The 14,234-nt window shown below is 49.6% G+C and overlaps 1 protein-coding gene across 2 annotated transcripts in view; it reads left to right on the top strand.

The window, feature by feature from the left end:
• Trappc9 (trafficking protein particle complex subunit 9) overlaps nt 1–14,234 on the top strand; it is a 437,687-nt gene that overhangs the window by 34,053 nt on the left and 389,400 nt on the right. For both annotated transcript variants that reach the window (XM_038342309.1, XM_038342308.1), the window contains one exon: nt 9,828–10,044. In XM_038342309.1, coding sequence (XP_038198237.1) covers nt 9,828–10,044 — 217 coding nt within the window. The remainder of the gene's footprint in view (nt 1–9,827; nt 10,045–14,234) is intronic.

Here is a 14,234-nt window from a genome sequence, read left to right as displayed (position 1 = left end):
AGGCAGGGCCTGTAGTTTTTCTGAAATAGAACAAGGTTTTGGTTCTTGATCAAGTGTGTTCCATTGTGAAACTAACGGGAATGAATGACTTTGGTCAAATGTGGACATTTTGGAAAGAACGGAGATGTGTTTAACACGAGTCCTTCTGTCTTTAAGAATCCCTGCATGGACATCAGAACTGGTGAATAATACACGGGGCTTTAGCTGTGCTGGGAAGGGTCTCTATAGAATAGACACAGGATCCCTCTTCCGTGTGTAGGCTCAGGGGGGCCTGCCTGTGTTGGCTGGTTTTTGGTAACTATCTGGTATTCCCAAACGACAGCAAATAGCTATGTCCAGATCCGAGTGCTGGGCATGAAGGTTTTACAGTCAAACAACAAGGTTGAGATGAAAACAGAAGGCTGGGACTTCAGTCCCCAGACCCGGGTTCAGTCAGTCTCCTCCCTGTGTGACTAGAGGAGTCATGAGCCCTCTCAGCCTGTTTTCTGTGAGGCTAGAGTGGCCACCTCACTCCTTGTAAGTTGCAAACGCTGCTACTACAGAATGCACACCTGCTGGGCTCGCCAGAATGGTTAGGAGTCTGCTGCTCATTCACATCCATTCATGGCCTCTTTTTGCAGTATGAATCTATGTGTTCCTTGAGATGCTGTGTTCTAAATATAGCCATCCACGTCCTCAGAGGGGAGCTTAGGGAAAAGACAGTGCCACAGGCACTGAATGAGACAATGACTTAGAGGTGAGGGGTCTTTGGCAGGTGTGTTCATGCCGCCTTCCCTACCCCCCAACTTCCATTCCCTTCCCACTGGGATGGGCAGGAGCCAGACTAGGCAGGGGGTGTGTGTGTGTGTGTGTGTGTGTGTGTGTGTGTGTATGCACTTGCCTGCTTTTGAAGTCCAGTGAGCGGCAAACAATCATGAGCCACGCTGGCTGAGCTGAGTGGAGGGGGAACTGGGTTGCTAAACAATAAACCCAGAGGCAAGTAATTCCCAAGTGAGTCAGCTCTGCAGAATTAAAGAACATGCTCCCATGGATACCTTCTAGGGGGCTGCTCTGGATACATTCATCCCAGGGACATAAGCACCGTGGCAACGGAGGGAGCCACATAGGCTGCAGTGACTGTCACACCCCAGCAGCTGGCTTACAGGGCTGATAGAGGCACCCCTAAAGTCCAGACAGCTTCCTCACCACTTGCAGCCCGTTTTAGGGGTGGGGAGTCTGAAGGCAGAGCCCAGGCTTCTCTCATAGTCTCCCATTGCTATTTAAATCCCCCTCTCTGAGCTTCCTAAAGGCAACCCTGCATCCTGTGGCTCCCCCAACCCCCAACAACACAAGGAACTGAATACCTGTTTTCAAGGAGAATGGCAGGTGACCGTAAGAGAAAGTGCTAGTAAGGAAGTATTGGGGGGGCGGGTCTAGGCTGGCATCTGATGGGTCACACTGAGGCACAGGTCCTTGACCTCTTTACCTCTTTAAGTTACGGAAAGATTGTGTGCCCTTTCAGAACATTTTTGGTTTATGAGGCTTTTTTTTGAGGAGACTTGCAACCTCTTTGTCTCTGGTTCATTTCCTCTCCAGAGCCATTCTGATTTTACGCAGGCTACTCTGTTCAGATGGAAGAACAGCCTCTTTGCATATCTTTTTTGATGGGTTTCCTTAATGAAGCTGTTGCTAAGGAAACCCTGCGAGAGCCTGGTAGGCCCCGGAGTGATTGCATCCCTAGTAGTTCTGTCAGATGGGCAGGAGCCCGGGGAAGCGGGATGTGGAAGACTAGGGCTGAGGTAATGTTGAGACAGGTCAGCACTGGCCAGCCGAGTCAGTGGCTTCCAGTGGCAGCCGAGGGGAATTCATGGCTCTTACAAGGAAACAGATTCCTCTCTGGGGAAGGAAAGAGAGGGAGGGAGCTGAGATGTTTCTGATCTAACAAGATTCTGGAGGCCTCAGGAGAGTGGAAATCTGTGGAGACAGTCAAAGCAGGAGGTATCTGGTGGACGTGGTGGCCACACCCACTCAGCCTCGGTTGGACCAGGCACTGCCTGCTGAGCTCGGTTTCAGATCTTCACTATGACCTCAAAGGATGGTAAAAGAGGGAAGTGCCCAGTGCCAGGAGAGCCAGAGACCCTGTGCCCTGCTGGTGGCTGTGGGGATGTGAGGGCTACTTCAGAATTCCTCTTCGGGGACGTGGGTTCTCATCGGTTTGAGGAACCTTGGATTTCTGTGTAGTTAGGCACCGAGTCCGCAGACACCTTGAGTAACTACACCCACTGTATAGTAGGCAGGCGTTTTTCTGATCAAACCTTCCCTTGGTTTCATTAACTATACTCTCATTTTCTCTTTACCTCGATTTCTTTTATCTTTTTGTTGTTAGTGCACTTCGATTGTGTGTGTGTGTGTGTTTGAAAAAATTGATTTTAGGTTCTTCAGAACAAGGCAGAATGTAAACAAATGCATGAATGTTGCAGACACTCATTGCTTTGTAGAGGTTCTAGGGTATTTACCTTTGGAGGTTAAAGCGGAGCTGAATGGTAAAGCCGTGCTTTCAGTAGGAGAGTTTGCTAACACGTGCAGACTCTGGAGGAGGGCCGGGGCCTTATTCATCTCTCCGTCTGTGCCTGTCTGTGTAGGCACACTGCTTGTCGGAGACCAGACACTTCCTAATCTGCAGTATGATTCATAACCGCTGTTCTCTGGGGCTGCGGCACCACTCTGAGCAATGACAGTGGCAACCCTTGGTAGAGACGCACAGGCTTCCTGCGAAGAGGTTCCCGGCCTTTCTGCATTTAACACTTCAAGGCCCTCCTGTGACGAGTTGTTTTTGTTATGTCCCAGTTGTGATGAGCAGCAGACATGGTTTTTATCTGGGGGTGCTTCAAGGCTCCTGGAAGACGGCCAGGGTGGTACAGCCGATGCTTGGCTGCCCACCACCCAGAGCATGGAGCCTGTCCTCGTCTGTCCAGCTTGCCAGGCATGTGTTTGCGAGTTTGTCTCATCACAGTGGAAGTCAGTACTTGGTTCCTTTCTGTGGCTAGACACTGGCCACTCTTTCTCCAGGCCCAGCTTTCCCCTTCATGCCCTGGTGAACAACAGGGGCTTCCCGGCAGGTTTTTGCCTGTTGACTGACAGTGCTCGGACTGTTCGTGCTTGGGTTTTGTGAACCATGTTATCACTCCTCGTGGAATACTCCATGTACCACTCAGTAGCTTCCTGCGGACCTTTCTGAGGACTGCCACAGGTTGCTACCAGCAGAACCCGAGGACTGTACTCTTCCCACCTCTTCATCTCCTACCCAGAGGCATCTTGACTTCAGCTCCCGCAGTGGGAGGGGGCACATGTCAGGCTCTGGTTTGGAGCTGCATTTCCCTCGTGCCCCACATTGTTGGACATCTTTTATGTGCTCACTGGCCATCCACACACGGCGCACACGGCTGTCACAGTCCTTTCCCACTTTCATCTCTCTTTGGAGCAGGACTTGAACTCAGTCTCATGCGCACAAACACAGACTGTCCCACCCACTGTAAATCCTTCCCTGACTTCTTTGTTGTATGGGTGAGTGCCACCTGGAAGGTGCTTTCTTGTCAGGTTTCTGCTCTGTAGGAATGTGCTCCATTTTACTGTTTTTCTTTTTCTCTTGCTCTGTTGCTCAGGCTGGGCTTGAATTCCAGGGCACACTTTATCCTCCAAGTGGCTGAGACAGGGTTTCTCTGTGTAGCCCTGACTGTTCTGGAACTTTCTCTGTAGGCCAGGCTGTCCTTGAACTCATGGAGACCCACCTGCCTCTGCTTCCAAGTGCTGGGATTAAAGGTGTGCGCCCCCACCGCCCAGCACTACTGCCCTTCCTTGATGTCTTTCAAAGACATGCTTTTCTGCTTTTGATGAAGTTCAGTTTCTCTGTGTTTTAGCTTATTTTGGTGTGGTTTTATGCATTTGCTGTGGTTCAGGAGAAATCACTGTTCCCAAAGCTCCCACTTTCTATCTGACAGGCTGTTTCTATGTAGCCAAGGCTGGTCTGGTACTTGCTATGTAGAGCAGGCTAGCCTCAAATTCTGGGTAGTTCTGCTTTGGCCTCCCAAGTGCTGGGATTACAAGCATGTGCCACCATGCTTGACTTTTTATGGTAAAGTTTAGTGTTGGAAGTATATGTTTTTTAACTTTGTTCTTTTTAAGGATTTTTTTCTGGCTATTCTGGGTCTCTTGCATTTCCGTATGAAGTTTAGGATTAGCCTGTCAGTTTTTTTTTCTTTTAAGAACTTAGAGGAATTTGCATGCAGATTTCATTGACTCTGTAGATGAATTTGGAGAGTTTAGCCATCTTACCCATCATAGATAGATGTGCGTGCCTGTAACCACAGCACTCTGCAGGCTGTGGGGAGGAGGGCAGAGAGTTCGGGACTAATCTGGTTACATAGTGAGCCCCAGACTAGCCTAGGCTACATAGGAAGACCCCATCTCAACCTGCTCAACCTCCCTACAAATCAAAACAAACAATGTTGTCTTTCACCCCGCACATAGAGTATCTGTAATAAAGAGCCAATATATCCTTCCCATTCTTTTTTTCATTCTCTTTCCTTCCTGCCTCCCCCTTTTCTCTTCCATGTCCGCCCTTTCTTCCCTTTCTTTACCTTCCTTCCTTCCTTCCTTCCTTCCTTCCTTCCTTCCTTCCTTCCCTCCCTCCCTCCCTCCCTCCCTTCCTCCCTCCCTCCCTTTCTTCCTCCCTCCCTTCCTCCCAACACTGTGGATTGAACCCCAGGCTTCACACACACCAGGCAAGAGCTCCACCCATGAGCTGCTGAGCTGTATTCTCAGCCCAATGAAACGTTTGGTAGTCACCCTCCATGACTTATCACTAAAATTTTCAGTTTTTATTTTTATTTGTTGGTTTTGTTTAACTCGTTTATATTTTGCTTTGGTCACTTTCTATTTCATCTCATTTTCTGGGTTAGATGAGGTGTTCTAGGATTTCCCAGTGTCATTATGGTAGACAGTAGATGGGCTTCCCATTCTCCCAATTCACCGCTCTCAATTTTCTCTGTCCCTTGTTATACCCAGTCCGTGGGGACCCCAACAGACCACTAGGGAGATGGACTCACTGAAGTGCAAAAGCAAGGTTTATTGGGTGCATGATTACAAGTCACCAGGGACCTCATCTGCGCCCTTCTAGAGAGCACTATTTAAAGGCAAAAACTAGAAAAGTTACTTTAGCAGGGTGTGGGGTGACAGGTTCAATCCTGATTGGCTGACATTTGTCTAGGGGTATCCTGGTGAAAAGCGATGGGCGTGTGCTGGCAGCTCATCCTATCTACAAAGGTTGGAATGTTAGGAATTCCCTTTGGATGGTCTGTTCCTGGGTGGTGCCTGGGTAGTCTCAGTTTGTGGTCTGTCTTGGAACCAGGTATTACCCGAGGGTGAACTACTGAGACTCAGGCCTCTATTGAGCTTGTCATGGCTGGGTCCTACACCTTCAAGATTCTGTTCTATTTGGAGCTGTATCTTAAAAAATGAAGTTCATAAAGATTAGCAAAGAATTCTTTATAAAAACAGGCAGCATTTGAGCCGGGCGGTGGTGGCGCACACCTTTAATCCCAGCACTCGGGAGGCCGAGGCAGGCGGATCTCTGTGAGTTCGAGACCAGCCTGGTCTACAAGAGCTAGTTCCAGGACAGGCTCCAAAGCCACAGAGAAACCCTGTCTCGAAAAACCAAAAAAAAAAAAAAAAAAAAAAAAAAGGCAGTATTTGAAAAGTGGCTGGTCTTAGCTTTTTTAAAAAGTATATAAATGCAAATATATAACTTACCTTATTTTCTAAGGTAAATTAAGTATTTTTGAGGTGCGTGTCTCTCCATGCTGCTCATGTTGGTCCCCAACTCTGAGACTCAAATGACACTTTGGTTCCAGCTGGTTGGTACTTTGCTGGGCTTACCTGCATGCGCTGTTATGCCAGGCTAAGTGGAAGTTCCGTGTAGTTTTGAATATATAGTCTTTCTGTCTGAGAGCTGCAGATGTGTAGAGAACAGAATGGGTCTTGTATACTGGCGAGTGTTCAGACTAGCTGTGTCCTTCCTGCCTTGTCCACATCAGCATGCAGTGCTGTCCTGGGCTATTTCAAAGCCCCTTCCTGTAATGCCTAGCTCTGCAGAGCTCAGTGAGTTCCTGCAGTTTTGAAGGTTGAAAGGGCCAAGCTGTTTTCTTTAACATTCCTGGCTGACTCATTCAGTTGTAACCTGTGATCTGAAAAGTCTTTATCCACAGGGGCTGGAGGGATGGCTCACTGTTGAGTGTTAGGAGTGCTTGTACCAGATGAAAGTTCAGTTCCCAGCAACCATATCCGGTGTGTGGTGTGTTCCATCCTCCTGGAATTCTTATGCCGAGGATCTTATGCCTTCTTCTGGCTTCCATGTATTCTGTATTCATGTGCTCATAACACACACACACACACACACACACACACACACACACACACACACACCCTCAAAAATGAAATCACTCCTTTAGAAGTCTTGAGGAGGTCTCTGTTGTCAGTTATGTTTCCCATTGTCCTAAGTGTTCACATTATTTAATTTAGTCTTCCCAGCCACCAAAAAATTAGACTGCCGTCCCTTTCTCAGAGGAGAAGTCATAATGGCAGAGCTGGTGACTTTGATGGCCTGTGACTCAGACCGAGTAAGTGCACTGCGCTGTTCTCTGCCCTGCCATGCCAGAATGTTCTAACAATGCCCCCATTTCCTTTCTACTGTTAGAACCAAGTGGGTTTCCGCCTACTTTCCGGTTGGAAGTAGAATGGTGAGATACCAGAATGACCTGTCTTCTGACTAAGGCCTCTTTATCTTGAGTGTCTTCCAGATGCTTCTGCCAGAAATTTGCATAAACATCTGGGCCCTGTGCTGATTAATGCCCCCTACAAGAGCAGGAGGTCAGAAATGAGTGTGGGGACTTGATTGCTTCTCAGGATTTTGCCCAGGACCACTTTGTACTCCCCCAGATCCTTGGGCTGCCCACATTAGCTCAGCGCAGCCTTGCCCCCAGCCTTCCAGGGCTTGTGTTCACCGGAGGCTTCCTGGTCAGTGGCAGCATGCCAACTGGAAAACTCTGTGTCCGGACTTCTCCACAAGGGAGTTTTCCCAGAGTCTGAAGTAATTCCAGTTCCATCTATGGGGAGTGCTCATCATTTGTGTCCCGTTGCGTTCATATGATGTGAAGAATGAGAGGCTAGGCACCCGGACTGTGAGAGCCTTCTGCCTGCAATGGAAGCGGGCTCCCTCCATGGGAATCATGGAGGACAGAGGTCGAGGGTTTGGACCCTCTGTTTGCTGTTATCTGTGGAAAGGACCCCAGCTGAGGTCACTATTATCAGCATCTGTTGTCATGTTCAGTATGCAGGATGTCCAAGTGAGGGTCTAGGGGTCTCCAGTATGGGATGGAGGCAGTTAACATGTTTGCCTCTTCTTTTACCCCTCTCCTTGTCCCCTGCCATGGCTGATAGTGGCACACTGGTGTCTTCTGAAGCAAGGCTGCGTCCTGTGCAAGTTTGGTGTCCATGGATCATAGACCCTGTCAAAACACTTCTAGAGGCATTGGACCTAAATTTCTTAGACCTAGGACACAAGGAATGCTAATCAAGAGAGAAGGAATTGATAGTGTGAGCTCTGTCACATGACATGTCTCTGCTTGTCAGATGATTCTCTTAGGAAAGAAAATTGGCATCAGACTGGGAGAAAATATTCACCAAACATGTATGACTAAGGACTTGGCTTTGGAACCTGTGACGAGTGAGCCCGGCTCCATAGTAAGATGAATGGTCTAATTTAAAAAACTGCCAGAAGCTTTGAACAAATACCTCCTAACGGGAGATAAAAGTGTGGCCAGTAATCACGGGGAAGGGTGCTCAGTGCCTGGTTATCAGGGTACGCAAAGTAACACCAGCAGCATGGCCAAAGCCACAAGCTCCTGTGACATCAAACATCTGTGATCAGTCATGGCACAGTGTGGTCCTTGTGCGTCATCCCTGTGGGTGGGAACTGATGCTGCCTTTCTGGAAGAGTCTGGCTGCCCCAGGGCAGGGGGAGGGGCTCAGTGTGGGCAGTGCAGGTGAAAAGGAATGGCACTGTGGGGCTAGAGGTTATATATGAGAGCATGTTACCAGGAGAGCGTCAAGGAGATAGAGTGAGGGATTTAGGACACATGCGGGTGTGTGCATGTGTGAGTGTATGCATATGTGTGTGTGTGTGTGTGTGTGTGTGCGCGCGCACATGTGCGTGTATGCATGTTAGTGTATGTGTGCATGTGTGTGTGTGTGCATGTGTGTGCGTGTATGTGCGTGTGTGTGCATGTGTGTATGCGTGTGTGTATGTGTGCATGTGTATGTGCGTGCGTGTGTGCGTGTGTGCGTGTGTGTGTATAGCTGGAGACCCCTGTACCCCAGAGTTTCTGCACTCACCACTTGCTGACTCTTGTCTGAAGTACTCACCATACACACAGTACTTATTTTGTTTCTCGGCTTTCTAGAATCTTCCCCATGGGTTCTGAGCAGGGAATCTACCTGTTGTAAGTGTACAGGCCCCAAGGGTGAGGCTCTTGCTTCCTACATTTCCTGTAGTCACCCTATAGGTGCAGTGGATGCCAGCAAGTGTAGAAACATGGGAACGGCCTTGCTTTCTCTGTGGCTGTGGCTGGGACTGCCGTAGAGACCTGCCACGACTGTGAGGCATCTGGGTGGTGCTTTGTGTACTGCACAACTCCTGAGCAGTCCACACAGTTCCGTCGGTTCCGTCAGGCTGCTCCAGCAAATACTGCAGACCTGGGGGTTCTGAACAGCACAGAGTGCTTTTCCAGGGCCAGCAACATGGGTTTGGTATCTGGTGAGGGCTGCCGCCTGTGCACAGGTGCCTTGTCTCCCATGAGGCTGACTAGCAATGTCCGTTTTTCAACGTATTGAAGCCCAGCAACCAAAGTCCCCTCTGACTCACCTGATTAACACTGCCCAATTAAAATGAAACACCTCATCATAATTCAGGGTTTCCCCCTTTTCCTCTCTAAACCACCATTTGCCTAGGGGCCACATCCGTCTCTTTATCTAGAGTCCTTTGTGCCCACTCCCAAGACAAATATCCCTTCTGGATCTCTCTCTCAATCCCTTCCCCTTCTATCTTTCATCCTCCCCTGTCTCCTGTCTTTGTCTCTTATTCCCTGCCCTTTGTCCCTCTGTGGCAAATACATTTCCTTTGTGCTGAGAACTTGGTCTTGGGTGATGCCGATCCCTTGTAGCAACAGAAATAACTCAAAGACAACTGCGTCACCAAGGCTCACCCCAGCATGGGTGACAGTTTGACACAACACCTTGACTACAATGAAGTGGGTCTAGTTATCGAATGTAAGCTGACTTAAAAAAAAAAAAAAAGGCCTGTGGTTTGTGGGCATCTAGTGGGTGCTTAGGTGCTTACCACCAGGGGTGTTTTGGTCCCATCACCCTTGAGAGGCTGTACTAGGCCTTGCCTGGAAGAGGTGTGCTTATAAGCCAGGAAGTCTTAAGTCTAAGTTAGGTGGCATTGTTATCATCTGCTCGTCATGCAGCTTCACATGATATGTTCTAAGGAGCCCAGCAAAGTACTTTCCCCATTTCTCTTGTCATGATGGATTCTTGATTCTTCTTCCTTCTTATGAAGGATGTCTTCGGCATTGTGTGGCAACCCCTTGTGCCCGAGAACCTGGGCCTTCTTAGCCAGAGGCTGGATGTGCTTGTAGCCATGGCTCATGAAAGGTCTTGGGGTGTTCACAGGGGTCCCCCAAAGCCGCAGATTCCAGGTGCATTATGCTTCTTGCTTTCTCTCTGTGCTTCAGCTCTCCGAAGAAGAGAAAATCCAGCGCTACAGCATCCTGTCTGAGCTCTATGAGCTGATTGGCTTCCACCGCAAGTCAGCATTCTTCAAGCGCGTGGCTGCCATGCAATGTGTGGCTCCCAGCATCGCGGAGCCTGGCTGGAGGGCCTGCTACAAGCTCCTTCTGGAGACGCTGCCCGGTTACAGTCTGTCACTAGACCCCAAGGACTTCAACAAAGGTACTGAGGACCTGGGTAGACTTGCTTTGTTTCCATTCACAATGTGCATTTGAGCATCTGCTGAGTATTGTGGGACGGTAGTGGGCACCTGTGGTTCAAAGGTAGCCAAGCCCTTCCCTTCACAGCCTCTCACAACAGTGGTGTCATGACAGGAAGTCCTGGAGCCCACCTTGTGGCCTTGTTTTTGCATCTTGGTTAGTCGAGGTCAGAAACTGCCCTTGAGGCCCTCACCATGGCCAGACACCAACACAATGCTTTAAGTCCTAATGTTTTTACTTATCTTACGAAGTGTTGTGAGGTTAGCAAAAATCAGTGTAGCTATCTGGAATAAATAGACTTGGATGTGTGTGTATACACACTACTGTGCATTTGTGGCAGATTCTGATTCTGTAATAATAATATTAAAACACAGCTATGTGTAATAACTATAAACACATACGATGCTCAGTTTGGTCAAAGTCTTTATTAGTCAGAGACAAAGTCCTTCTCTTGATTACTGCTTTAGATGGGGCCCAGAGCTAGTGATGGTGTGGCCCTTTAGTTGGAGAGAACTGACTCACCCTTCCACTAGGGCGCAGCTAGATCCCCAGTGCTCCCACTCTCAATCACAAATCCCTCTCTGGCCACTGATGAATAGTGCTCAGATGTCACCCTCTCCAGACGCTTTAGTGCCAGCCTTCCAGAGCAGCTCTTCAGGTCTTCCAGGAGACCAGAATCTTTAGAAAAGAGTCGCTTGCCTCAGAGATGAGACCCGCTGTTCTGTGAGGGGCAGGTGGTAAGCCTTCCAGCCCTTGGGGCCATGGTCCCTGTTGTTCAGAGGGGCTTGAAAGCAGCACCAGTCACGTGTAAATCACGAGGACTTCATGGCAAGTGTAGATGGCAGGGGCAGGAATAGTGGCCAATATGTGGAATCCAGCACTCGAGGGGGCCAGGGCAGAAGGATGGCCATAAATTCGAGGCCAGTCTGGTTTACAGAGAGCAGTCCTATGGCAAAAGAAACCATACAGTCCCTGTCTGCCCCCCCCCCCCACCCCGCCCCACATAAAACAGCAGGTGATGGGCAGGCCAGGTTTGCCACTTGCTGCACTTGACCGAAACCCCTGGCAGAGCACACACTGAGAGCCGATCATTTTAGGAAGGGCAGCCCCTCCTGTCTTTAAGGCAAACACAGATAGGAGTTTTATTCATTGTGTCCATTTTAGGAAAAGGAGTGGTTTGGGGGCTTAGGGGCCCCAAGTCCACTTTCTGGTTAACTGAAATGGACTTTAGGTTTAAACAGAGGAAGAACTGGGGCAAGAGGTGTGCATCATAAGCAGTCCTGGTTCTGATGAGGTCCCATCTATCACTGTCCCAGATAGGCCTTCAGAGCAGTGTCACGATGTCTTTGTTGCTGAGGGGAGAGGGTTCCCAGGAGGTAAGCAAGAGGACTGGGTTGGAGTAGGATAGAGGTTGGGGCCCAGCAGGACAAGGGGCTCTTCAGATTGGTGAAGAGAGGGAAAGAGGCCATGCCTGCTGAGGAGAGCCTGGCCTGGGTGAGGGATCACTTGGCAGCCAAGTGGGACATTTGTGCTCAGGTATATAGCAGGCTTATGGAGGGAGGTGTCCCCCACCTCCACTCCCGGTCCCCACAACCCTGGAATTCTGTTTTCAGAGCAGCCAATATCTTGCTTCCCTGGATGCACAGGGGCGAGGTGGGTAGGCAGAGGTCTCCTGAGCAGCTTTCCGTTCCTGTGCTCTGCTGGTGTTATCCTTTCATGTTAGGCTCACAGAAGAGCCTCTCCCTCCTATGACCTTGCTAGACGGGTCTCCTCCATCCTGCGCCCCTGTTGAGGGATATTTTTAAAACAGTGACACACGGACCTTGGCATTTGTCTGTGTTCAGTACTGTCAGTGACTGTGACACACCCTAGATAGTGGCTTTTATTTATTTAAGTTTTTGGAGACAAGGTTTCATGATGTAACTCAGGCTGGCCTTGAACTCACTAGCCCAGGGTGGCCTGAAACTCTCAGTCCTCCTGCCATGGCCTCCCAATTGGTAGGAGTACAGGCGTGTGCCTCAACACTGTTGTGTGGTGTCACTTTGAAGTAGATCTTGTCCTTGACTTTAAAGATATATATTTAAGCTAATTTATTATGTGTGTGTATGTGTGTGTGTGTGTGTGTACTGTGGTATGCATGCAGAGGTCAGAGGGCCAGATGTAGGAGTCATTTTTCTCCAGTCACATGGATTTCAGAGCTAGATCTCAGGTCGTCAGGCTTGGTGGCAGATGCTTTGCCTGCTGAACCATCTTGCTGGCTCCTGTCCCTTAGCTGTCAGGATTGTGGGCAAGGGGTCAAGAGACGGATTTGGGACTCTTTCCAGAAGGTCTTAGACACTGCAGAGATTTTATGGCCCTTGCCACTGGAACTGAGGATGCCTCTAGAATGGAAATCCACTCTCTTCGTGGGCTGGAGTGAGGAGGCAGCAGAGGGCAGGCAGGACGCTTATACAGAGCCCACTATGAGCCCGTGATGTCACTTTGCTGTGACTTGGGATGGACAGACTCATGGGTGCCCTCAGCTCCTGTCTGCCCTCAGCTGTGTCTGGATTCCTCTAGCCTGGGCCTTCCAGACCCCATTTAATTGTCTGATCTAATGTGGTTTTCCATCTGTTCTGTCACTTTGTCTCCACAAGAGATGGGGTGGAATCTGAGGTTTGTTGGTCACCAGTTGCATGATTGGCCTTCCTGAGGGGAAGTGGGCATATAGGCAGATGTGACTGATCCTGGGTGTTGGAGCTGCTCTGGGCTCTGTGACCCCCTGTAGGCTCCTTGGGCTGTCTCCACTGTCTGAATAATTCTGCTGCAGCTGTCACTACAGGCCCTTCCTTAGCTCTCAGAGCACTGCCGAGACCATGCAGCATGCTCCAAACCTTCAAATGGGGTGACTGTTGCAGGCCACTGTGGGCTCTGCATAGCCACCTCCCGTCTGCTGCCCTCTGCTGCCCCGCTCCACTCCAGTTCAGCTCCGCAGGACTCAGAAGATGGTGGGCGCCATCCTAGGGGCTTCCCTCCCTTGTTCCCGCAGCAAGGACAGTACCTCGGCGGGAGGGGAATCTGATGCCAAGGGCTGGGGCAGGTGTGTTTGACAGTCCCTTTAACCTTGAGAAGTCTGCTCGTGTCTGTCCAGCAGATGGGGAAGCCCCTGCCTTGCATTGATCCTGCAGGAATCCTGGTGGCTGTGGAGAAAGAAAGGAGGCGCCAGCTGGGCCTGGGTTAGGGCAGAGATCAATTGAGGAAAGGAAAGAGAAGGAAGAGAAGGGGCGATGATGAGTGAGGAAGAAATGTAAGACTTTTGGGAGCCAAGGTCAGACTGAGTGGGATGAAGAATTTGGCATCTAAATGAGCCTGGATTTGGTCCTTGTGGCTGGGATGTTTTTAAGAGGCTTACCTGAGAATCAGCCTGAAAATGGGTGAAGCAGAAAAGGGAAGGCTTGATGTTCCCAGGAGCAAGGCTCTTGTGTTCTCTTGTGTTCATGGGTATGCATTGATGGAGCGCCCGGATTCTAAGAATCCCTGACTAGGAGGACAGCCATTCCCGAATTCCTAGCCTCTTTGTAGCCACCGCTACATCCCACTTAGCTTCTTATCGCCTCTTTGGGAGAGAAATATAGAGAACAAAGCCTGTGGAGTAAATGGCATCCTCCACACACTCTGGCATTCCCTGGCTTGCTCTTCCTGTAGCAGCGATGTGGAAGGGATGGGACAGACAGGATGATGTGGGAGCCTCAGCCTGCCTCCCACACCAGCGGAAGCTCTCCAGTCCTCTTCCCAGGCTGACCTCCAGCTTTTGCAAAGACACACCTAGTTGCTGTGAGGTGACAGCAGTATGATCTGGAACGGCTCTTGCTGTTTGGAGCCCTCTGCCATGTTTAGGATGCAGTTTTGTAGTGGAAAGATGGGTTATTTTTATGTCTTCTTTACCAGTAACAGCTCTGAAAGCAAGTCTTCTTAATGAAAAAGTTATAATTATGTATTTAGTTGTATGTGTGCGTGCCTGCATGCGTGAGTGTGTCTGTGTGTGTACACACATGTGTGAGTGCATGCCACAGCTTGCATGTAGATGTTGGAGGATGACTTTCAAGGGTCAGTTCTCTCTGTCCACTCTGTGGTTCTAGGGATCAAGCTTAGGTCATCAGGCTGGGCAGTAAG

The sequence above is a fragment of the Arvicola amphibius genome, chromosome 9 (assembly GCF_903992535.2).
Source record: "Arvicola amphibius chromosome 9, mArvAmp1.2, whole genome shotgun sequence".
Classification (NCBI taxonomy): Eukaryota; Metazoa; Chordata; class Mammalia; order Rodentia; family Cricetidae; genus Arvicola; species Arvicola amphibius.
Note: the sequence above shows the minus strand (reverse complement) of the source record. Positions and strands in the feature narration are given on the sequence as shown.